This window comes from Bufo gargarizans, chromosome 2 (assembly GCF_014858855.1).
Source record: "Bufo gargarizans isolate SCDJY-AF-19 chromosome 2, ASM1485885v1, whole genome shotgun sequence".
In the NCBI taxonomy this organism is placed as follows: Eukaryota; Metazoa; Chordata; class Amphibia; order Anura; family Bufonidae; genus Bufo; species Bufo gargarizans.
Window position 1 is genome coordinate 221,650,231 of NC_058081.1, and position 26,005 is coordinate 221,676,235.

General features: G+C 43.5%; 1 protein-coding gene across 2 annotated transcripts in view; it reads right to left on the reverse strand.

Annotated features, from left to right (window-relative positions):
* Positions 1-5,085: 5,085 nt before the first annotated feature.
* KIN (Kin17 DNA and RNA binding protein) overlaps positions 5,086-26,005 on the reverse strand; it is a 58,714-nt gene continuing 37,794 nt past the window's right edge. For both annotated transcript variants that reach the window (XM_044276740.1, XM_044276739.1), the window contains exons 10-13: positions 9,091-9,159; positions 7,555-7,654; positions 6,989-7,089; positions 5,086-5,334 (exon numbers count right to left, since the gene is read on the reverse strand). In XM_044276740.1, coding sequence (XP_044132675.1) covers positions 5,275-5,334; positions 6,989-7,089; positions 7,555-7,654; positions 9,091-9,159 — 330 coding nt within the window. In that variant the 3' untranslated portion in view covers positions 5,086-5,274. The remainder of the gene's footprint in view (positions 5,335-6,988; positions 7,090-7,554; positions 7,655-9,090; positions 9,160-26,005) is intronic.

Genomic DNA, 26,005 nt, shown 5'->3' on the forward strand with positions numbered 1-26,005 from the left:
CCAGGTAGCCGCTTTGCAAATCTGGTCTAGTGAGACACCAGCTCTTTCTGCCCAAAAAGAGGCCGTAGCCCTGGTACAATGGGCTTTTATACCTTCCAGACAAGGTTTGTTCTGAAGAGAGTATCTACATTCTATAGTGGATCTGATCCACCTAGCTATCGAAGCTTTGGAAAGTTTTTTCACCTTATTTCGGACACCAAACTGGATTAGGAGATTATCATCTATTCTGAAACTTTTTGTTGCGTCAAGATACAGCATTATGGTGTTTCTAACATCCAGGAGTTGCATCTTCTATTCTACCTCCTCTCCTGGGTGGCTGGTGACAGATGGTAATACTATCTCTTGTTTACGATGAAAATTAGAAACCACCTTGGGGAGAAAACCTGGATCTAGTCTTAGTACAATTCGATCCTCAAAAATTCTAAGATATGGTTCTTTACAGGAGAGTGCTTGTATCTCACTTAGACGTCTTGCAGAAGTGATGGCCATCAGGAAAGCCGTTTTGAGCTACAGATGTTTTATAGAGATTTCAGATAAGGGAGAGAAAGGAGGGTTAATTAGCCCCTCTAAGGGTCCATTCACACGTCCGTTGTTTCTTTCCTGATCTGTTCAGTTTTTTGCGGAACAGATCTGGACCAGATCTGGACCCATTCATTTTCAATGGGTCCTGAAAAAACAATCTGACATTGTGCTGTCCGATTTTTTTCAGGACCCATTGAAAATGAATGGGTCCAGATCTGGTCCAGATCTGTTCCGCAAAAAACGGAACAGATCAGGAAAGAAACAACGGACGTGTGAATGGACCCTAATACTGTATTAAGGTCCCACTGAGGAATCGTAGATCTTAAAGTTAGCCTTAACCTAGAAGCTGCTCTAATAAATCTCCTTATCCATCTGTGCTCTGCGAGACTTGTATCATTAAAGGTGCTTAAGGCCGATATTTGGACTTTAAGGGTACTTGGCCTCAGGCCTATTTCTAGTCCATTTTGCAGAAAGTCTAGTATTTTATTAATCGGCGGAGAAGAAGTGTTCAGATGCTCCTCCCCCAGCCAACTGCAAAATCTTTTCCAGACTAAGATAAATGGCTAATGTAATTTTCTTCCTACTAGCTTTAAGTGTAAGGATTACTTTGTCTGAAAGGCCTTGTCTTTTTAGTGGTTCGCTCTCAGGATCCAGACCGCCAAATTGTAGATCTGGGGGTTTGGGTGGTTTATCGGCCCCTGATAGAGAATGTTTTCCCTGTAGGGCATCTGCCATGGTTCTTCGAATGCCCACTGTCTCAGGTTTGAGAACCAGCTTCTTTTTGGCCAGTGGGGAGCTACCAAGATCATCATTGTTGTTTCTTCCTGTAATTTCTGCAGTTAGCGAAGAATCGGCGGAAAGGGTGGAAACACATAGACTAGGTCCCACTCCCATCTTATTGATAAGGCATCTATTGCCCATGGTCTGTCCCTTGGATTTATTGAACAGAAGCGTTGGATCTGGGCATTTTCCCTGTAGGCAAACAGGTCTATCTTTGGTAGACCCCACCTGGCAGTGATCTCGTGAAAAATGTAGTTGTTTTATGTCCATTCTCCTGGATCTAGGTTTTTGACTTAGGAAGTCCGCCTCTAGGATCTCCGACCCTTTTAGATGGACTGCTGTTAAGGAGAGAATATTTGTTTCTGCCCAGGAAAATATTCTTTTTGCTACTCCCCCCAGTGAATCAGACCTTGTGCCCCCTTGGTGTTTCAGGTACGCCACTGTAGTGATGTGGTCCGAGAGGACCTTCAGATGCCTGTTCTTTAATAGGTCTATTGCTTCTGTGAGTGTCATAAGGACTGCATTCAGTTCTCTGAAGTTTGAGGATCTTACTTTTAGGCTGTTTGGCCAGTCTCCCTGGAAAAAAATGGTGGCCTATCTTTGCACCCCAGCCTGAAGAGCTGGCATCTGTTATCTTGAGCCATTTTATGCCTTGGAGCAGCTATTTCTCTTCCTTCCACCAGTTCAGATCTATTTTGACTGTTGATGGTACCTGTATCATCCTGTCTAAGGACGTCTGCTTCCTGTCCCATTCTTTCATGATCTATGACTGCATGATTCTTGTATGGGTTGACTCCATGGAACAGAGTTTATGCATGCGGTTAAGTTTCTTAAAAGGCTCATTGCCCCCCCGAATGGAACACCTGTGGGATTTTTGAAAGAAACTTATTTTGTTTTTGAGAGATCTTACTTTGTCCTGGGGTAGATAGGTTGTTTGCGATACAGAATCTAAGTCTACGCCCAGGAACCTTATTTTTGTAGATGGGGTGAGTATTGATTTTTTTTCGATTTATCACCCATCCTAAATCTGAAAGGGTACTTCTTCTGTAGTCCTGAAGGTTTCTTCTTTTGAATTGCCAATTATTAGGAAATCGTCTAGTTAGGGGATGATATTGGTTCCCTTCCTGCGCAGAAAAGCGATCATTTCCACCAGCAGTTTGGTAAATGTTCTGGGAGCTGATGAGATACCAAAGGGGAGGGCTATGTACCGAAAGTGATAGAGGAGTCCCCCAGCCAGGATCTCTTATTGCAAATCTTAGGTATTTTGGGGAGGCCTGATGAAATCGGTATGTGAGAGTAGGAGTCTTTTAGATCTACCGACGTCATAAAGGCACCCTTTGGAATCAACGGTATCGTAGAAGCGATTGACTCCATCTTGAATCTTTTTTATATTATGGATCTGTTTAAGGGCTTTAGGTTAATTATTGTGTCGTCTGGTTTTTTGACTAGAAAGAGACCAGAGTAGAATCCCTTTCCCTTTTCGGTGTCTGTCATTTCTATGACTACTCCTGATCTGAGTAGGTCCTGAGTACATCGCCAAATTTTTTCTTCCACACTTCTGTTTTAGATGGTAATGGAGAAGCTTTCTGGAGGTGTTGAAGAGAATTCTATTCTGTATCCCTGAGCTTTGATATTTAGTGCCCATGGGTTTGACGTAACCTGATTCCACTGGGTTAGAAAACTCTTCAACCTGCCTCCCACTTTGGCGTCACTGTTAATTGTTCTGTTTGTTTTGGGGATAAAGAAAGAATCCTCTACCCTTTCCTCCTTTTTTGGTAGCTCCAGCAACCCGTTTTACCTTTACCCCTGTACGGCCTGGATTGTATGAAAGGGCCTTTTCTATATTTATTTTTCCTCCGGAAACGCCTTCTTTTTATCAGCTGCTTTTTCCAGTATTTTATCTAACACTGGCCCCCCAAAAAAAGTCGCCTGAGAAGGGAATAGAGCATAGTTTAGACTTGGACGTTTTATCCCCTGACCATGACTTCATCCATAAAGCTCTTCTAGCTGCATTGGAAAGGGCTGCATCTCTTGCGGCAAAGCGTACCGATTCAGCTGAGGCATCTGATAAAGCCGTTGCTGATTTTAACAATGGTAAGGAATTTATGATATCTTCTCTAGGGGTTTTGTTTTTTTAGGTGATCTAATTCTGATAACCAGAAGTACATGGCCCTTGCCACGGATGTAGCAGCATTGTTGGTCTTTACCCCAAACATAGATGCCTCCCAAGCCTTCCTTAGTAACAAATCTGCTTTGCGCTCCATTGGATCACTAAGTTGTGATACATCTTCGAATAGTAAGGCCGTCTTTTTGACTACCTTTGCCACCTGAATATCAATTTTAGGGATTTCATCAAAGATCTTATATTCAGCTTGATCAAATCGTAGTCTGTTCCTGAATTCTTTGGACACCCCTAGTCTTTTTTCAGGATCAATCCACTCATCCAATATCATTTCTTTGATATTTTTATTGATGGGAAATACTTTTGTTCTTTTTGTACGTAAACCCCCAAACATCTCATCCTGTACCGTACAAGGTTTGGGAATATCCTCTATGCCCATGGTAGACCTAACTGCTTTCAGTAAATCTTGCATATCATCGGAGGAAAAAAAAGTATTTTTTATCATCCTATATTTCACCCTGAGAAGAGTTTTTCGTCAAGTACCCGTCTAGAGGCAGAGGTATCCTCATTAATGTCCTCGGCCTCAGAGGAGGACTGAATGGATAACCTAGGTTTTTTGGCAGGCGGGATAGGCGTACTAGAAGTAGTCAGAGATGCTAGGGACGAAATAATCTTATCCTGGATAAACGATTTAATCTCAGACAGGATAGATGGTTGCTCCTCTTAAGACTTCAGAAATGCATCGTTTGCACAACTTTTTACAGTTATCCGGAAGTCTCCTGGCACAGATTGCGCACTTTAGGGATTTAGACTTAGATTTAGTATCTCTTGTACCCTGATGAGGGAAGGAGAGCAACCAAAAATCAGCATAGTTATAACATAACATATGTAGAAATAAGAATAACCATACTCCCCTTTAGGGGAACTCACAGTAGGAGCAGCCAGAGAGGGGTCAGAACCCTCCTGACGGGATGCTGGAGTCTTAGGAATACTGGCGGTGATACACAGCTCTATGCTGCATGAGCGTCACTTTTTAAACACTTCCTGGTTTATGACGTCATCTGGGCTCGTCATCAGCTCTGCGCTCAGGCTCCGCCTCCCCCCGCCTGCCGGCCGTAAGATCAGAGCGACGCGCGCATCCCACATGGATCCAGCATCAGCGGTCTGCTTCCGACACAAAGTGGGAGACCGCAAAACAGAAAGGAGCACAGGTCCCAGCTTAAGCCGGGGTGAGTGTCCACGTTGCCCACTGCTGCCCAGCCTAAGCTCCTGCCGCGGGAAGGCAGCAGGGGATGAAGGTAAATACTTGCAAAACTTCACCTCCCCACCGGGAGGACTCTCTCTGCGACCTAACCCCGTAGGGACAGGAAAAACACTGAGGGGAGGAGGGGTGGGGCAATTTAAACTCTGTGTATTCCTGCCCCTACAGAGGTCAAGAGTTCTCTCTTATGGTGGCCGTCATGGTGGATGGAATGTAAATCAGCTGTAAATTATGCATATTAATATATGTGAATTTACTGTGGACTTGGTGGATTTTCATAGGGTACTGCTGCAGACTTTGAGCTCCAAACCTGGTACACTAAGGGAGCAATGCTCATGCCAGGCTCCATTTATTGTAATAAAACATAAGTAAAAGGATGTTAAAACATATTGCACAACACTTATTGTTTTTGTAAAAATAACTTTATTTTTGGATATCCCACAAAACTATTTTCCAATAGAGGACAATTGAAACAAAACAACAGCAGGATTCCATCCTCCTCAGCCTGTACCCTATATACAAGATTCATGATTTGAAAACCCTGACACAGTAGAGTTTTATATGCTTCTGGCAGATAATGTCACATCGATCATGCCACCTTGGAAAAATCCTCATATGAGATGTCCACCTTCCGGCCTTTCAGTAGTCCCTGTAAACAGAGAATATGGGAAATGTCCCAAACTTTCACAGCTCCAGGTCAAATCCTCTAAATAAAATCACCAGTCTTCATTTAACAAGTTTTTACTGACACAGTGAAGTCTATCATCAGTAAGTGCTATAAAGAGATCTTTCCAGTACTTATCTAGTATTTATTGAGAATGTCTCACTAATTTAAAGAGATTGTCCACCTTTGGGAACTTTTGGGCAGCGCCCCTCCCCACTGAATCTGGATGGAAGTATACTAACCTGCCACCAGCTGCTCAGTTCCAGCATTTTAATGGGTCACACTTGGGGAACAATCACTGCAGTGGCACACATGACCCCTATCCATTCCAGAAATTGACAAGCGAGTACCGGATAGCGGTGGACCGAGGGAGCTGGAACTTAGTGGCGAGGAGTAAGCAGGTATGCTTCCATCCTCAAGTCTGGCAGGGAACGGATGGGGCTGCCCAAAAGTATTTCAATGCTGGACAACCCTTTAAGGGGAGTCTCCTCTGGTCAAGAATTCTCTAAGCTCTAAGGAGAATTGTGCTCAGAAATGTTGTGCATGCCGCACAACATTTCAGATGACCGTTTTATGGTTCTCTGCAGTGCTAAGTATGGATGATGTTAGGATGAAAGGGAGAAACCTTTCCCAAACAAAATCTGTTCTTGGTACAAAATATACAGCTGTCATACAGAACCATATTACAGCCATCTGAATGCTGTCTTACGTGACCTTTACTTTTGTCTTATGTGCCACTGATACTTTTAGAAAAATAAAAAAGAAGAGATGAAAACCCTCCACATATTTTAGTCTTTGTGGCTTACTAATTCCTAGTTGAGCATAATACTTATACCTGAGTTCTAGACACCAATGCCCTGTGCTGCCGCAATGTAAATATATTTCAGCATTTTTAATGGCAGACCATGCCAAGAGCAGGACCCTTCATAACATATGTCAACTATATGGCTTCCAGCTTTCAACCCTTTTAAATATGGATGCTGGTCAACAGCTGAGCGGGTGTCAGACAGAGGATGCCTGCTGTTTAACATAGCAGACTTCTGCCAGTAACTTGGCTGTCGTTTCCGCAGCTACCCACACTATCACAAGGATGTGCTATTACATCCTAGTTAGTGTTGAGCAAACTTGTGTTTTAAGTTCGGCGTCTAAAGTTCGGGTTACCGAAGTATCCTGTTATGGATTCCGCTACCATGGATCATAACGGAATTTAGAATCCATAAAGGGATACTTTGATAACCAGAACTTTAGACGCCGAACTTAAAACACAAGTTCGCTCAACACTAATCCTAGTGCATCTAGAAGACCTCTATATAGCCACACGTGGCCTAAATGGTGCCATTTCTGGAATTTTGTGTGGAAAATCTACAAGTCTCATACACACGCTGCAGAGAAAGCCTGTTGAGTAGAATGACTCGAGCTGCAGGTTTTCAATTCGCACATGTCAATTTGAGCTGCAGGGTTACCTTCAGCTTTCAACCTTTGCTATGCAAATGGTGAAAGCAGCAGAAGACCCGCTGCAATGCCGGCAGCAATACGGCTACGGATGGCCTGCTATCTGTGGCCATACCCTTAGGGTGCAATAGCAAACGTGGGAAGCGGTCAACCATCGATAGTTACAGTAAAAGTCACATTTACTTACCGAGTCAATGACTATCGTTGCAGAAAAGCTTTTTTCTTTTATACTCTCCAGGATTCCCAAATTTCCCTTGTATCCTCCATTTAAAATAAGAATTTGCTTCCCTAGTTATAGGAAAAATAAAAAAAAGTTACATAACCATTTGTCTACGTTGTTCTACAAACTTCCAAAATGATAAGTTTGCCCAGTAGATCCAAATTTAACAGGCTGCAATTAAAGGGGTTTTCCATGATTTAACAATTAAGGACGTATCCTCAGTGGGGGTCTGACATCCGGTTTGGGTGTATATTTTGCGCTGGAACTACACTGCTCCACCCATCGTGTAGTGGATGGAGCTGGTTACTGCAGGGCTGCTCCCATAACCTTCAATGAGAGCAGTGCTGCACTAATGTGCTCCGTCCACCACATAACGGATGGAGATGTGTAGCTCTGGAGCCAGAGCTACAAGGCAACAGCTGATTGGTGGGGTGTCAGACCCCTGTAGAAGATTCTGAAAAAGAAGACAACTAAGCTGGGGTATGCATAGCCTGTAACCACACAGACATATCAATGACGTAGAGTGTATTCACCTGGAACAGGAATGACCGTTTCCAGATGTGTCTGATCCAACTTCAGCTTGTCTCCTGAATCAACAAGCTTCACTATTGCTGTATATCTATCAATCACCTCCTAAAGAAAAACAAATTCATGTATTAGTGTGGACAGGTCTAGTTCTCCATCAGCATCGATCATTTATCACAGTATGCTGTGCTAAAAATTACAATTGTGGATACATCCATGAGTGATCTAAGGTCTTCACGTACTGTATGCAGCCCTCCATTGAATCCAGGCTACCAAATCAGAGCCTTAAAGGGGACCTGTCACTAGTTTTGGGTCCACTAAACCACTAACTAGGGTGTAGTCATCTAAAGGTGCCTCTGCAGGGCAGGACTGGCCATAGACCTTACAGAGAAATTTCCCGGTGGGTCAATGCCCCAGTGGGCCACCGAAGCCCTCCTCCCCTGTCGCTGGCCAGGTACATAGTGAGCTCTCAAAAGTAACGCTATGAGAATCAGGTACTCATGTACCCAGCCAGCAATCGCACATTTCCTCCTAATTCAGCTGCTAAGCCCCTTGCCCCATATCTTAAATCAGAGACAAATGGAGGAGGAGGACAGAAATGGCAGCTATTGTGCTGCACTGTGGTATATCGATCTGCTGGGACTGTATATTGTGCTATATTTCTGACCCCACCTACTTGTGTTGCCCCACCTTCTGTCACTTTGGACCCCCCTAAAATATGGGGCCACTTATTTTTTATTTTTTTCCCAGGGCCACTTTAAGTTCCCAGTCCGCCCCTGTGCTTCTGTGAAAACCAGGCGTTGCAGGATTAGCAAGAAAAAGAGTCCGGGACTCCTTTCCAGCAGCACTGGCACATATGAAGCCAGGAAACAGCATATTTCACTTCAATTAGCATATGCATTCAAGCGAGAGGTACTGTCCAGAACCTGAGAGCAGTAAGTGGAAACTTCTCTTTATAGCTAATCCTATCATGGATGACTTTCACTGGGGCGTCTTTAGACGTGCATTCTGGTGGCCCCAAAGCTACTGGTTCCTTTTAAGATAAACATCTGGAAGGGGGAACTGCCCAAAAAATTTGGATATATCTGGGGACAATGGATTGATAACTTCAATTTGCCATTCTAGGTAACGAAGAAGTAGGGGAGGTCTTATCAATTGCCTCTTGGGGAAGGGGACGGATGAGTAGTGGTAGATGGCCTTCCTAATATTGGGATCGTTCAAGTTATAGGGCAATCAGGATTGGTGTAACCATCTGCCTCCTGTGGCTATGTATGTATTTGTATAGAAACGCTTGGGTTGTCATGCGTAAATAATTGGTATGGTAGCCATCTTCTTAATTTACAGTGGACCCAACCTGCTGGACAGCGGTACTTCACGATCGACACAGCTTGTAGATGGAGAATGCTATGTACGGAATGGACTGCACACGTGGGACATAGAGGGGGATTTTGTATGTCTGCATTGTTTTGACTCAAAAATAAAACCTACCTAAATAAAAAACACATTCTGCTATGCCATTACACCATGCAATGAGAAGAAGTTACCTTTATCACAGCTTTTTTCTTGTAATATTTTTCCCCCAACTTCTTTGTAACAATTTTCACAACAATCTCCTAAAAAAGAGTGAATAAAAAAAATAAGTATTACAATTACTGACCTCTTTTATTTACTACTACTACTACTTAATGTGGTAATTTACAGGCCACAACTGCAATGCATGAGTCGTGGGGGCTATAATTAAAGTAAATAGGACTGCATTGTTTAGTTGATCTGTATTGGTAAAGGCCATGTGGCCATTAAAGTGGTTGGCCCATCTCACGCATTGGTGGCATATTGCGAGGATAGGCCACCAATGTTAGATAGGTGGGGGCCCCACACCCATTTCTAGAATGGGGCCCCCAAAGTGAAGTAGAGCACACCGCCTATGTGCAAGGTTTCTCTATTCTCTTCTATAGGAGTTCCAAAAAGAGTGTGCAAGCCCACTCGGCTATTTCCAAACTCCAACACAAGTGAATGGAGGGTGGTCCCGTTTTGGAGATAATTGTGGGACCCGCACATATCTGACTTGGTGGCCTATCCTAGCAAATACGTCACCAATGTATGACATTGGACAACCCCTGTAACAATACAGGCTAACTAAACAGTGTGGCCCTAACCAGTATTATTAGACCACTGCGGCTCGTACAGATGCGTTAAGACCGCACCATGTTAGGGCTGCAATGAGTACTCTATTAAAATCGAGTAATTAGACACAAAAAAAGTCCTCGATGCAAAAAAAGTCCTCGATGCAACTTTTTTGCATCGAGGATTCGTTTGTGTCACGTGACCACAGAGCGGGATTGAAGCGCTTGCTATTACTCCTGCTCAGTGGTCTCCCGCTGGCCCGCAACACAGGAAAGAATTAGATACAGCAATAAACTCCATCCGCTGTAAGGACCTTCTGACATAATAGTGTCATGTGATATTGGAAGCCTCAATCTAAGGCCATGCGCCTCACAATACATACCATCATATATTGCTTCAAACCACACAAGGCACTTTCTGTGCATGGAGTTCAAACAACCGATATAGGCACTCCTCAGGCACCATCACATGACTTGTGAGCGCACACACAGTTCTGGCAGTCGGGCCCACACACGCTGGTCTCCTGGAGACTGTTGCCGGGTAGCAGAGGCAGAGTCACAGCAACTTCCGGTCGCGGAGACCATCACGTAATGCCAGGATATCAGTGGACCAGAAATGGACAGAACCGGGAGTGCATATGACTAGCTGCAGCCGGGGATGTACCGCGTCCCCTGTGTACTCTGCCCCGAGCCCGTATACACCACCCGATATGAAGAGCAATCCACAAGTCCACTGCCTATAGCGGATTATACACAGACTATAGGCGATTAAATACAGTGTATGTACATAGTATATAAGTGATTATATACAGCACAAGGGGGAGTGGAGCTGATGCACTTGAACGAAGGGTGTTGGGGACTGATGGCAGGGGGGGGTCTGATGAGTTTTTATAAAAGGAAAACAGTCTATTAATTCATTTTTTCTTATTAGAGTAATCGATTAATCATAAAAATAATCGGTAGAATACTCGATTTCTCATATAATCGCTTACTGCATACCTACACCATGTGGTCGTATCCTAAGAAGGACACCTGTTACACAGAATTGTACACACACACACAAAGTCCACTACACATAGAGGTCCTGATTCATCATACCTTCACTCCAGAATTCTGGCATTAAAAATAGTTGCAAAATAGGGCTTTTGCGACTTTTTTTGCACTCGCTTGCACAAAATTTAAGCAATTGCGCAAACATTTGCAACTTTTTACACTCACTTGCACAAAATATTGCGACTTCTTGCATTGTTACACCACTCACTCTGGTTTTGTAAAATGGGTGGGGAAGTGGGTGTGGTTAGCTATGTTAGATAAATATCTTGGTCAAATGCCAACTTTGTATAAAAAAATGGGAAAAGTTGTCTTTTACCGAGATATTTCTCTCACCCAGCATGGGTATATGTAAAAAGACACCCCAAAACACATTGCCCAACTTCTCCTGAGTACGGCGATACCACATGTGTGACACTTTTTTGCAGCCTAGGTGGGCAAAGGGGCACACATTCCAAAGAGCACCTTTAGGATTTCACAGGTCATTTTTTACACATTTTGATTTCAAACTACTTACCACACATTAGGGCCCCTAGAATGCCAGGACAGTATAACTACCCCACAAGTGACCCCATTTTGGAAAGAAGACACCCCAAGGTATTCCGTGAGGGGCATGGCGAGTTCCTAGATTTTTTTATTTTTTGTCACAAGTTAGCGGAAAATGATGATTTTATTTTATTTATTTTTTTCTTACAAAGTCTCATATTCCACTAACTTGTGACAAAAAATAAAAAAATTCTAGGAACTCGCCATGCCCATCACGAAATACCTTGGGGTGTCTTCTTTCCAAAATGGGGTCACTTGTGGGGTAGTTATACTGCCCTGGCAATTTAGGGGCCCTAGTGTGTGCGAAGTAGTTTGAAATCAAAATCTGTAAAAAATGGCCGGTGAAATCCTAAAGGTGCTCTTTGGAATTTGGGCCCCTTTGCCCACCTAGGCTGCAAAAAAGTGTCACACATCTGGTATCGCCGTACTCAGGAGAAGTTGGGCAATGTGTTTTGGGGTGTCATTTTACATATACCCATGCTGGGTGAGAAATATCTTGGTCAAATGCCAACTTTGTATAAAATCTTTTGGAAAAGTTGTCTTTTGCCAAGATATTTCTCTCACCCAGCATGGGTATATGTAAAATGACACCCCAAAACACATTCCCCAACTTCTCCTGAGTATAGCGATACCAGATGTGTGACACTTTTTGCAGCCTAGGTGGGCAAAGGGGCCCACATTTCAACGAGCACCTTTCGGATTTCACAGGGCATTTTTTACAGATTTTGATTTCAAACTACTTTGCACGCACTTGGGCCCCTAAAATACCAAGGCAGTATAACTACCCCACAAGTGACCCCATTTTTGAAAGAAGACACCCCAAGGTATTTCGTGATGGGCATAGTGAGTTCATGGAGGTTTTTATTTTTTGTCACAAGTTAGTGGAATATGAGACTTTGTAAGAAAAAAAATCATCATTTTCCGCTAACTTGTGACAAAAAATAAAAAGTTCTATGAACTCACTATGCCCATGAGTGAATACCTTAGGGTGTCTACTTTCCGAAATGGGGTCATTTGTGGGGTGTTTGTACTTTCTGGGCATTGTAGAACCTCAGGAAACATGACAGGTGCTCAGAAAGTCAGAGCTGCTTCAAAAAGCGGAAATTCACATTTTTGTACCATAGTTTGTAAACGCTATAAAACTTTTACCCAAACCATTTTTTTTTTTACCCAAACATAATTTTTTTTTTTAACAAAAGACATGTAGAACAATAAATTTAGTGAAAAGTTTATATATGGATGTCGTTTTTTTTTTGCAAAATTTTACAACTGAAAGTGAAAAATGTAATTTTTTTTGCAAAAGAAATAGTTACATTTCGATTAATAACAAAAAAAAAAAAAATGTCAGCAGCAATGAAATACCACCAAATGAAAGCTCTATTAGTGAGAAGAAAAGGAGGTAAAATTCATTTGCGTGGTAAGTTGCATGACCGAGCAATAAACGGTGAAAGTAGTGTAGTGCCGAAGTGTAAAAAGTGGCCTGGTCATTAAGGGGGTTTCAGCTAGGGGGGTTGAAGTGGTTAAAGGGGTTATCCCATGACTAATGTAAAAAATGAAAATCAGACATCATATAGTACATGCCAATCTCTTTCTAACAAAGCTAGAACCAGTCCTGTACCTCACATGGATCCAGAGATCTCCACATTCATTGCTCTGCTAGATTTATATCAAGCTGACAGCTTGAGGGGAGTGTCTTTTCTGCAACAGGTAAGGGGGCGTGTCTCAGCTCTCCCTATCACAGCTCAGGAGGCAGTTAGAGGATGAAACTGAGCATGTGCGGCCTTCTCAGTGAGCAGGTCAAAGAAATAAAGGAGAAAAAAAAAAAACTAACTGCAGGTGGCGCTATAAGGTACATTTTATTGTATAACTCAGTGGCTATGCTACATTTTTAATTGAATACAATTACAAAAGTATTCAGATGCAGGTGCTGGTTTGAAAAGTGTAGAATATTTTTCATGGGACAACCCTTTCAAATGCACTCACAATAAGAACCAAAAAGAACCAAGAAACTGTTGTCGGAATGGAATTGAAATTTTGTACGTGTGAATGTAATGAAGACACATATAAGTGATTACAATGTTAGAGGGAAAGGATCATTTTTCAGGGGACACTGTACAACTGAAAGGAGGCTCTAGGCTGTTGGGCAGAACCTAGCCTGGACATAAGATGATATACAGTTGGGTATGGAGGCATACAGGTTCTGTATGGTGTCCTGTGGCACATTTTCTCCACAGATGTTGCAACTGGGCCTATAGATCCTGCTGGTCCCATAAATGATCATCTTATTAAATCTGGTGACCTGGGAGGCCAATAAAGTGCTGCAATCTGGTGGAGACATTTCTGGGAAACCGATCCAGTTGAACAAATGCCAGATAAAAGCCATGCAAGAGAGGCAATACATGTGGCCATAGGATGTTCTGCAAATATCACTGAGCTGCTAGTGTCCCTCGTATCACTACTAGGGATAACCTACTATTGTATGCGATGGCTCCGCAGATCATTACTCCACAGCAAAGGCAGATTTTGTTGTCACTACAAGGCCTCCATACTCGAACTCAACCGTGTGGAATCCCAAACAGAACCTGGATTTAATCACTAAAGATGATACAGATCCAGTCCAAAGCAGACCAGGTTTCTTACTCATGAAACCACTGCAAATGAAGGTAGAGATGGCTGGCTGTCAATGGTAGGGCACGTAATGGGCGCCGTGACACCAAGTTTCTTTCTCCTAAGTGCCTGGAATTGGTCCGGGCAGAGAGAGGGGTGTGAAATGAAGGTGCAGATGGTGGACAATTAAACTGTTAGGAGTTGCTCATGCTTGTCGGCAGATCAAATGATCCTCTCTATAGGTGGTCTGTCTGTGCCATCTGAAGCCTGTTCTCCGTGTGCGCTCACATAATCACTGCTCCTGGCACATCCTAACAGCTAGGTCAGAACGACCTAAATGGTGGAAAGTTTGATGAAACAACTATCCTGCTTCTTTCAGTCCTATGGTGCGCCCTTCTTAAAGTCTGTCAACAGTGCTCCAGACTAAAAAAAAATACCTAGTAGCCATTGGCTCCTGAACTGAAAAATTTAGGAGCCAAATCAAATTTTTAGTCGCCAAATCGAAACCGAATCAAAATTTTGGTATCGTGACAACGCTACGCCGATCAGATCGGCATAGGGTTGTTTTGATGCCAAAATTTTGATTCGCTTTCGTCACCATAAAAAAGTATTGCGATACTCAATACCGCGCAAAAAAAAAAAACACCAAAAAAAGCCGCGTGCATTTCGCATTTTATGAAACATTCGGCCCATAATAGAACAGTCCTATCCTATTTTTTGGGGTGACAAGGTGACAAAAAAAATGGCGAATGCTCACCGCATAGGAGACATTTTTTAATAATTTAATAGTTTGGACAGCGCTATGTAATATGTTTATTTATTTATTGTTTATATATTTTATATGTAAAATTGGGAAAGGGGGGATTTAAACTTAATATTTTAGGGTACTTTCACACTAGTGTTTTTCTTTTCCGGCATAGAGTTCCGTCACAGGGGCTCTATACCGGAAAAGAACTGATCAGTCATATCCCCATGAATTCTGAATAGAGAGTAATCCGTTCAGGATGCATCAGGATGTCTTCAGTTCAGTCATTTTGACTGATCAGGCAAAAGATAAAACCGCAGCATGCTACAGTTTTATCTCAGACGAAAAAAAACTGAAGATTTGCCTGAATGCCGGATCCAGCATTTTTTCCCATAGGAATGTATTAGTGCCGGATCTGGCATTCAAAATACCGGAATGCACCCGCACTAAATCCGGACCCATTCACTTCTATGGGGCTGTGCACATGAGGGGTGATTTTCACACATCAGTTGTGCGTTGCGTGAAAATCGCAGCATGCTCTATGTTGTGCGTTTTTCACGCAACGCAGGCCCCATAGAAGTGAATGGGGCTGCGTGAAAATCGCAGTTTGCCCCCCCATCACCCCAGTATGATAAACATTGGTGGCGCAGTGTGCCTTCCTAATATAATAAACATTGGTGGCGCAGTGCGCTCCCCCCCAACACCCCAGTATGATAAACATTGGTGGCGCAGTGTGCCTTCCTAATATAATAAACATTGGTGGCGCAGTGTGCACCCCCCCAACACCCTAGTATAGTAAACATTGGTGGCGCAGTGTGCCCCCCTCAATATAATAAACATTACCCCTCCAACACCCCAGTATAATAAACATTGGTTGCGCAGTGTGCCCCCCCTCAATATAATAAACATTGGTGGCGCAGTGTGCACCCCCCCCCCCCCAACACCCCAGTATAATAAACATTGGTGGCGCAGTGTGCCCCCCCCCCCCTCAATATAATGAACATTGGTGGCGCAGTGGGCAGTGCCAATGAGGGTTAAAAAATAAAAATTAACTCACCTCCTCCAATTGATCATCTCCTGTTCTTTCTTCAGGACCTGTCAAAGGACCTGTGGTGACATCACTGTGCTCATCACATGATACATCACATGATTCATCACCATGGTAATGGACCATGTGATGAGCTCACTGACATCACCACAGGTCCTGAAGACAGAACAGGAGACCGACAGCTACGCGATCAACTGGAGGAGGTGAGTTAATTTTTTTAAGTTATTTTTTAACCCTCATTGGCACTTCCCACTGAGCCACCAATGTTTCTTATACTGGGGGGGGGGCACACTGTGCCACCAATGTTTCTTATACTGGGGTGTTGGGGGGGGGGGGGGGCACACTGTGCCACCAATGTTTCTTATACTGGGGTGTTGGGGGGCACACTGTGCCACCAATGTTTCTTATACTGGGGTGTTGGGGGGCACACTGTGCCACCAATGTTTCTTATACTGGGGTGTTGGGGGGGGGCACACTGTGCCACCAATGTTTCTTATACTGGGGTGTTGGGGGGGGGGCACACTGTGCCACCAATGTTTCTTATACTGGGGTGTTGGGGGGGGGGGGCACACTGTGCCACCAATGTTTCTTATGTTGGGGGGGGGGGGGCACACTGTGCCACCAATGTTTCTTATACTGGGGTGTTGGGGGGGGCACACTGTGCCACCAATGTTTCTTATACTGGGGTGTTGGGGGGGGCACACTGTGCCACCAATGTTTCTTATACTGGGGTGTTGGGGGGGGCACACTGTGCCACCAATGTTTCTTATACTGGGGTGTTGGGGGGGGCACACTGTGCCACCAATGTTTCTTATACTGGGGTGTTGGGGGGGGCACACTGTGCCACCAATGTTTCTTATACTGGGGTGTTGGGGGGGGCACACTGTGCCACCAATGTTTCTTATACTGGGGTGTTGGGGGGCACACTGCCACCAATGTTTCTTATACTGGGGTGTTGGGGGGGCACTGTGCCACCAATGTTTCTTATACTGGGGTGTTGGGGGGGCACTGTGCCACCAATGTTTCTTATACTGGGGTGTTGGGGGGGGCACACTGTGCCACCAATGTTTCTTATACTGGGGTGTTGGGGGGGGCACACTGTGCCACCAATGTTTCTTATACTGGGGTGTTGGGGGGGGGCACACTGTGCCACCAATGTTTCTTATACTGGGGTGTTGGGGGGGGGGGCACACTGTGCCACCAATGTTTCTTATACTGGGGTGTTGGGGGGGGGGGCACACTGTGCCACCAATGTTTCTTATACTGGGGTGTTGGGGGGGGGCACACTGTGCCACCAATGTTTCTTATACTGGGGTGTTGGGGGGGGCACACTGTGCCACCAATGTTTCTTATACTGGGGTGTTGGGGGGGGCACACTGTGCCACCAATGTTTCTTATACTGGGGTGTTGGGGGGCACACTGCCACCAATGTTTCTTATACTGGGGTGTTGGGGGGCACACTGCCACCAATGTTTCTTATACTGGGGTGTTGGGGGGCACACTGCCACCAATGTTTCTTATACTGGGGTGTTGGGGGGGCACTGTGCCACCAATGTTTCTTATACTGAGGTGTTGGGGGGGCACACTGTGCCACCAATGTTTCTTATACTGGGGTGTTGGGGGGGCACTGTGCCACCAATGTTTCTTATACTGGGGTGTTGGGGGGGCACACTGTGCCACCAATGTTTCTTATACTGGGGTGTTGGGGGGCACACTGTACAGGGAGTCTAAGAAAGAATCGAATGAGTCACAAGTCGGATCTTTAGTTCTTTTCACCTGTGACTCATTCGATTCTTTCTCCCTGTACTTGTCAGTGACTCAGAGCTGCTACTGCTCGCCTTGCCTCAGCTCTGATTGGTTGGTGGGCGGGGAGGGGAGGGGCTGGCAGAAGCAGCTTCCACTCTAGGATCAGATTACGCTGCTCCCAGCCCCTCCCCTCCCTGCTGCCGGCGTCTCTGCTGTTGTCTGTGTGCTGTGACCGAGCTCAGACTGAGAAGAACATCGGCGGCGGCAGAGAACTATAAGCTCCTGTGCCCGCCGCTGTTCAACTGCAGAGCTGCCGCGGAGGGTCTAGTCGCAAATGGCGACAAGACTAAAAAGTCTTGTCGCCATTTGTAAATTCTTAGTCGCATTGGCGACCATTTTGGTCGCCATCTGGAGCCCTGGTCAAAATGTCTTCGAATGCGTCGTAGGGGCATGTCTAACAGTCAACAATCTATCACCAAGAGGTACACTATCCAACAATTTCTATATGGGTGCGTTATTTTTTTTTGCCAATGAGTGTTCATGGGCGTCTTCAATTTTGCAATAAAATCTGCAAAACCTACAAAATAAAAAAGGTGTGCATCGCTAATTGTCAGTTCCAGTCACAGATGGGTTTTACCAGTGTGTGTATGTGTGTGTGTAGGGGTGCCTGCACAATCTTCCAGCAGGAATGGCACAGCATAGAGTCATAAGAATAGTTGCTGCAGAATTGGTAGCAACTACTTGCATTCCCGATGTAAAAGGACAGATTTCAGGAGAGGGGACAGGGTCTCTTTATGTCTAAGGGCTCATTCAGACAAGCTATTTTCAAATCTGTATGCTGTCCGAGTTTAGAACGGACAACACACAGACTTAACACTGCACTTTAAAGTTAGTGGACCAATTCACATTTTCTTAATGGACCATCAATAGAACTTCTGCTTTATTCTCATCAATACTGCTCAGTACATCTAAAATGTCCTATATGGTGCTTCTGAGAATAAGAGGGTTAGAGAGCAGAGTCTCCTGTTTTTACTATGTCCATTCTATGAGACACATCATAGCAACTATTCTCCACCCACCAGCTTAGGGAGAACGGACAGTCCGCAGTGGGGAAAAATGCAGAACACAAGTCATATAATGGCCAGATACTGTTATTCCTCATGTTATTGCAACATCAAATCTTTTGGACTGATTTGGACATTAGACTTGCCCATTCAAGTCAATGGCCCATGCTTTGTGCCATTCGTGTGTGGTCTGTTTTTCACAGATGGTTACTAGAAAGACTGGGCATTCTTCCATTTTTTTATTTATATACAGGTGCATACAGGTGATAAACAGATTGCATACAGATGCTATAAAGGGAAAAAAAATGAAACTGAACATAAATATTCATTCAACATAGATGGAAAATCGTCAGTTTTAAGCAGACAGAACATGGACAAGTCTAGACCTTTAGGATACCCTCAATTTTTTGTGTTTTAATTTTTCTCCCCGTCTTCCTAGAGCCATAACTTATTTATTTTTCTGCTCACATATCCATATGGAGGGCTTGTTTTTTGAGGGACAGGTTGTACTTTCTAATGCCACCATTTAATATGGCCTACAATGTAGTGGGAAGCAGGAAACAAATTCCAAATTGGGTGGAAAAAACCCCCCACAATTCCGCCACAGTTTTGCTGGTTTTGTCCCTACGCGGCAAAACTGGCCTGTGCAATTCATTCTAAGGGTCAGTACATTTACAACGATACTGCATATGTATAGGTTTTATATGTTTAACCCTTTCAGTACTGAGCCACTTTTCACCTTAAATCCCAGGCCGATTTTTGCAGATCCGAGATGTGTGACTTTATATGTGGTAATAACTTTGGAACGCTTTTACTTATCCAAGCCATTCTGAGATTGTTTTCTCGTGACACATAAAAGTCATAAAATTGAGTCAATATATTTCACCTCAATTTATGAAAAAATTGGGGGGGGGGGGGAACGCCATTTTCAATTTCTCAACTTTTAAATGTTTTATGAGGTGTCACTTTCTGTTTTATTACTTAACTTTCCCCACATGTCTGCTTTATGTTGGCATCATTTTGTAAATGTCATTTTATTTTGTTAGAATATTAGAAGACTTCAACAAAATTTCCCAAACCATTTTTTTTTAGCACCAATTCAATTCAGTGATTTTGAGGGGCTTACGTACTGTAAACCACCCATAAATGACCTTATTTTAGAAACTACACCCTTCAAATTATTCAAAACTGATGTTACAAACTTTGTTAACCCTTGAGGTGTTCCATTAAAATTAAAGGGAAATGGAGGTGAAATTTTAAATTTTTTATTTATTTTTTAAATTTTCAATTTTCTTCCATATTTGCTGTAACATACATAGCAAGTTTTAAAAGAAATACATCTCATTATTCATTACCCTAATTCTGCAGTTTACATCCCCCCCCCCCCCCCCCCCAAAAAAAAAAAACAACAACAAAAAAAACACAGATGTATGAGCGCATGGCAGGGTTCAAAAGGGGAGCAGTGCAATAGGGCTTTTTGGAGGACAGATTTTGCAGGATTGGCTTTTGGGAGCTATGTCGCATATGAAGACACCCTCGGGTACCCCTACAGTGGAAACCCCCAAAAAGTGACCCCATTCCGGAAACTACACCCCTTGGGGTTTTTAATTTTTGGGGACCTCAGGAATTATTAACATGCGACATGGCACCTAAAATCCATGTCTGTTTATTCAGGCCTGCAAAATACATATTTTGCACTTTGCCTCTAGAGCCCTGCTCTGCGCCCATACAGCAGGCTACAAGCACATATAAGGTGTTTCCTGAATGGGGAGAAAATGGGTAACAAAATGTGGGGTGCATTTAGTCCTGCTACCCTCTTGTGAAAGTGAAAAATGTGGGTGTAAAGCAACTTTTTCCAGAAAAAAAATAAAAATTTATTTTCACAGCCAAGTGTTTCCTAATTCTGTGAAACGCCTGATGGGTCAAAGTGCTCACAAAACACCTTGAAATATTCCTTGAGAAGTGATCCCATTTTGGAAAGGGCACTTTCGACCTAACAGGTGTTTCACAGAAATGAATATGTGGTGGTTGGTGAAAAGTGGATATGTAAGCTATGTGGACTAAATCAGAGATATAAGGTGGTAAAACTACATCATGGATGAAATTGAATTAATATTCCATGGATGAGCGAGAGATTCTGAAACACTCCTGCATGCACAGGCCAGGTTTTTAAGGGCAGGTTTCGCAGTGGTAAATGGTGCATTTCCTTATCCCCCTTTTGGAACACACCCTGCATATTTTTTGGGTCCTTCCCTTCCTCAATGTTTGGGGAACTTCACCAGGGAAATGTTGCCCTGGTACAACTCGGGCACCGTAACATGCAGTAGTACTGGGGCCCTCCATTGCATGGTTTGGTAGAATTATGGAAGAATTAGGCCTTTATCACCACCTCTTGAAATTGTAGGAATGTTCTTGTGTGGCCTCTAGATCTAAATAGCATTCTGGGGGTTTAATCCAGATGTCCCTCCAGTCATAAACCCAGTACTTGTGAGCATACCCAGAGCTACTCACAGATTTTATATACAGTTTTATTCCATACCTTGCTCGCTTGCTGGGCAGATGGCGGAATCTTACCCTTCTTTTGAAAAAAAAACAGGGTTTCGTCTATGCAGACATTTTTTTCTGTGGTGTAAACCTCTGAAAACCTAGGCCTAATTTTGAACAGACGGTCAAATGCGGGGTCATTCTGGGATGGGCACTGTGCATTATCGTTGTAATGCAAAAACTTAAGTATTGATTGGAATCGATTACGGGCCATGGTATTACTGTAATATGGAGTGTGGTACATGACATCAGCACTCCAATACTGATCAATCTTTGGTTTTTTAACAAAGCACATATGCAACACGAGCCCCTAAAAAGGTCATAATCTCTGCTGCATTTACTGGGGTCCAACCTTGGGGTCTAGCATATGGCGTTGTGGGGTTCTGGGAAAAAAAAATGTGCTAGGTGTATACATTTGTTTGGGTCACCATCAAATTTATAAAATTTTCAGAGAAAAAGATTTAAAAACAAAAATCTATTTCTGCGAAGCCTGCACAATCTATCTGAATTCCGGAGCTGCTCACAAACTCAGGAATTTGGGGCTTATAATTCTCAAGGGGTGGGGTCCATGTGGGCTCACTCAGGGGGGCTGCCTCAGCTGTTCTGGGACGCCTTCTAGAGGGTCCCTCACCTGCAGATGATGATGATGATGATGATGGGGTAGAAAAGTAAAGGAAAGTGGCATCCTCTTCTCCCTCACTGGCAAACTCAGTATTGGAGGCAAGGATGGCGTATGCCTCTTCAGCATACAGTATACACGTTGGGGCGGAGGGGCCATTTTTATTTTATTGGGGTGTGATGTGTGAAATGTGTAAACATTTATTTAGTGTGAGGGGTGTGTATGTTGCGTTTTCACACGTGAAGGGGCTTGTAATAAATGTGAAATTCAATTTAGGCTACTTTCACACTTGCGTTCGGAGCGGATCCGTCTGGTGTCTGCACAGACGGATCCGCTCCTATAATGCAGACGATGGGATCCATTCAGAACGGATCAGTCTGCATTATATTTCAGAAAAATTACTAAGTGTGAAAGTTAGTCAGACGGATCCGTCCAGACTTTACATTGAAAGTCAATGGGGGACGGATCCGTTTGAAATTGAGCCATATTGTGTCAACTTCAAACGGATCCGTCCCCATTGACTTACATTGTAAGTCTGGACGGATCAGTTTGGCTCCGCACGGCCAAAGCGGACACCCGAACGCTGCAAGCAGCGTTCATGTGTCCGCCTGCTGAGCGGAACTGAGGCCAAACTGTGCCCGCATCCACTCAGAATGCATTGGGGCTGTACAGATCCGTTCGGGGCCGCTTGTGAGAGCCTTCAAACGGAAATCACAAGCGGAGCCCCGAATGCTAATGTGAAAGTAGCCTTAGTAGAAAAATAAATAAAATAAAAAATAAATAAAAAAAAGACTGCAAAAAATAAAATAAAAAATTGCAGTGCAAACTGAGCAGACGCGATCAGTAATGGACACTACTGATCGGTGCTCAGTGGTTGCAAAATGAACGTACGCAGATGGTGCGTTCATACAAAATTATTAAATATATATATATATATGAGAGATATAGTGGTAGTTATAAATAAAATCTAACTGCAGTTCTTTTTTCACAGAAATGTATAAAAAAAAAAAATATTTGCAGATGTAGATGAGCACACTACTGATCAGTGCTCTACAGCACGCACAATCTGCACATTTTGGAGGTAGTTAATTTTTTTTTTTGTGTGAAAAAAGAACTGCAGTTAGTTTTTATTTATAACTACCACTATATCTCTCTCATACATAATTTCAGTTAGTGTCAGTTAAGAATTTTGCACCATCTGCATACGTGCATTTTGCAACCACTGGGCACCGATGCCTGCAAAAACTGTAGTATAAAAATTCACTACAGTGTTAAAGTGAACACTGGCTAAAAATTAACAGATAGATATATCTATCTATAAATAATATAGAACACATATGTATTTAAATAAAACCCTAACTAATTTCTTCTTTTTGACAAAAAAAAAAAAAAAAGCTAAGAATAATCCCCAGGTGCTGATCAGGCAGGTATGCACTGAACAACACTTGGCGGTCACAGCTCGCACACAGAAAAAGTGGTGCAGAGATGGAATATTGTAAAGCGTCGCTCCAGCCAATCGCAGGCAAGCAGGAGACAGCAAACACTGGTGTCCCCTGCCTGACCTCGGGGGAGACTGGTGCTGACCAGTTCAGCACCAGTCACCACTGTACAACCCCCTGCAGTTCCATGAATGGTTAAAAAAAAACACCCAGAGCTGTGGTTGGCCGGTCTGCAGAAACCGGCCACTGGCAGCGACCGGGGCTGCAGGGGGGCGGAAAAAACTCCCTGTGCCCGTAGGAAAGATGACTTCCTGCCATGCAGAGCAGCCATCGTACCCCGGTCACAAAGCGATTTTGCTCAGGGACCGGGTGAATACAGCGCTGTACCTGTATGGTGCTGGTATCCTAATAGTTAAATACTGCAAAAAATCTAATTTAATTTTTTTTGAAAAACTTAGTCTACGGAGCTGTGTGGGGGCTTATTTTTTAACGGGATAATCTGTAGTTTCAATTGATACTATTTTGGAGTGTGTTTTTTTTAAATCACATTTCATTCAATTTTTGGTGTAAATGAATTGATGAAAAAATGGCGAATCGGCCATTTTGACACTTTTTTTCGTTACGCCATTCGCCGCATTGGAAAAATATATTTCTATTTTAATAGTACAGGAGTTTTTAGACATGGTGACGCCGGTGAAAATTATATATTTTTTTATTATTTGTGTATTTATTTTTGTATTCTAAGGAAAGGGGATTTACATTTTTATAAAAAAAAAAAATTACATTCTTTTTTACTTTTTTGTAGCTACATTATCCACTAAAATCTCTAATTGCTGATCTCCTATTCTGGCCTGCCACCTGCTGTCCAACTGTAGCTCTAATACGCTCTGTCTCTTCAGAGCGACTCAGCGTATTAGATCGCCGCACAGGGATGGCGGTCTTAATCCGGAAGCACACGCTTCCAGATTTTTCAGTGCTGCGATGACACTTTAACACGGCACCTAAAGGCTGTAATGACCGTGATCGGCATTATTGTTGGTCGCGGACATTAGCCGTGGGCCTCTGCTATTTGAAACAGCAGAGACCCGCTGTCTATGGCACCGTCTGCATGCGCGAGCAAGTGCCATGTTTAACCACCTCAGCCCCCCTAGCTTATACACCCTTAATGTCCAGACCACTTTTTACACTTCGGCACTACACTACTTTCACCGTTTATCGCTCGGTCATGCAACTTACCACCCAAATGAATTTTACCTCCTTTTCTTCTCACTAATAGAGCTTTCATTTGGTGGTATTTCATTGCTGCTGACATTTTCACTTTTTTTGTTATTAATCGAAATTCACGCAAAAAAATGACATTTTTCACTTTCAGTTGTAAATTTTTTTTTTTAAAACGACATCTACCGTATTTTTCGCCGTATAAGACGCATCGGCCCATAAGACGCACCTAGGTTTTTGAGGAGGAAAATAAGAAAAAAAATATTTTGAACCAAAAGGTGCGCTTTTGGTGGGTTTTGAACTAATTGTGGTCTGTGGGTGACGCACTGTTATGGGGGATCTGTGGGTGACGCACTGTTATGGGGGATCTGTGGGTGACGCACTGTTATGGGGGATCTGTGGGTGACGCACTGTTATGGGGGATCTGTGGGTGACGCACTGTTATGGGGGATCTGTGGGTGACGCACTGTTATGGGGGATCTGTGGGTGACGCACTGTTATGGGGGATCTGTGGGTGACGCACTGTTATGGGGGATCCTCTCTGGATGGCACTGTTATGAGGATCTGTGTATGACAGTTATGGGGGGGGGGATTTGTGGATGACACATATATAGCATCTTATGCTATGTGTCATCCACAGATCCCCTCCATAAGTGTCCCTGCGGTGTGAATGACCCCTAATACAGGGGGTGGGGGTCGCATCTGCTTTAATAATGACAGCAGGGCCCGTGCAGTGACTGTATTCTACTACACGGGCCCCGCTCACTGTATAATCATATCCCTAATAGTTAATTGTTGTATGCATGTAATCGCATAATGAGCGATAATGAGCACTGTGTATTACCGTACTTACAATTAGAAGCGCTCGCCGTTCGGAGCAGAGAGGAGGGAGGAGGCAGGCCGGGAGGACAGGCGCTGGCAGCGCGGCAGGCGGGCGGCACCCACGCCGCCTGCTTCATTCATAAAGTGGGCGGCGCAGGCGGGTGTATCATTGAAAACTGGGCAAAATCAGCTACATTCGCCATATAAGACGCACTGCTATTTTCCCCCCACTTTTGGGGGGGGGGAAAGTGCGTCTTATACGGCGAAAAATACGGTATATAAATTTTTCTCTAAATTTATTGTTCTACATGTCTTTGATAAAAAAAAAAAAAAATAATGGTTTGGGTAAAAGTTATAGCGTTTACAAACTATGGTACAAAAATGTGAATTTCCGCTTTTTGAAGCAGCTCCGACTTTCTGAGCACTTGTCATGTTTCCTGAGGTTCTACAATGCCCAGACAGTAGAAAAACCCCACAAATGACCCAATTTCGGAAAGTAGACACCATAAGGTATTCGCTGATGGGCATAGTGAGTTCATACTTTTTTGTCACAAGTTAGAGGAAAATGATGATTTTTTTTCCTTACAAAGTCTCATATTCAACTAACTTGTGACGGAAAATAAAAACTTCCATGAACTCACTATGCCCATCACGAAATACCTTGGGGTGTCTTCTTTCCAAAATGGGGTCACTTGTGTGGTAGTTATATTGCCCTGACATTTTAGGGGCCCTAATGTTTGAGAAGTAGTTTGAAATCTTATTGAGGTGCCGATTTGGATAAAGTATGATTGATTTTACTGTATTGATATCCTATTGTCATATAATGTATGGTTTATCTGAACAATTGGCTGTATGTAAAACCTTTAATAAAAATGATCCGATTAAAAA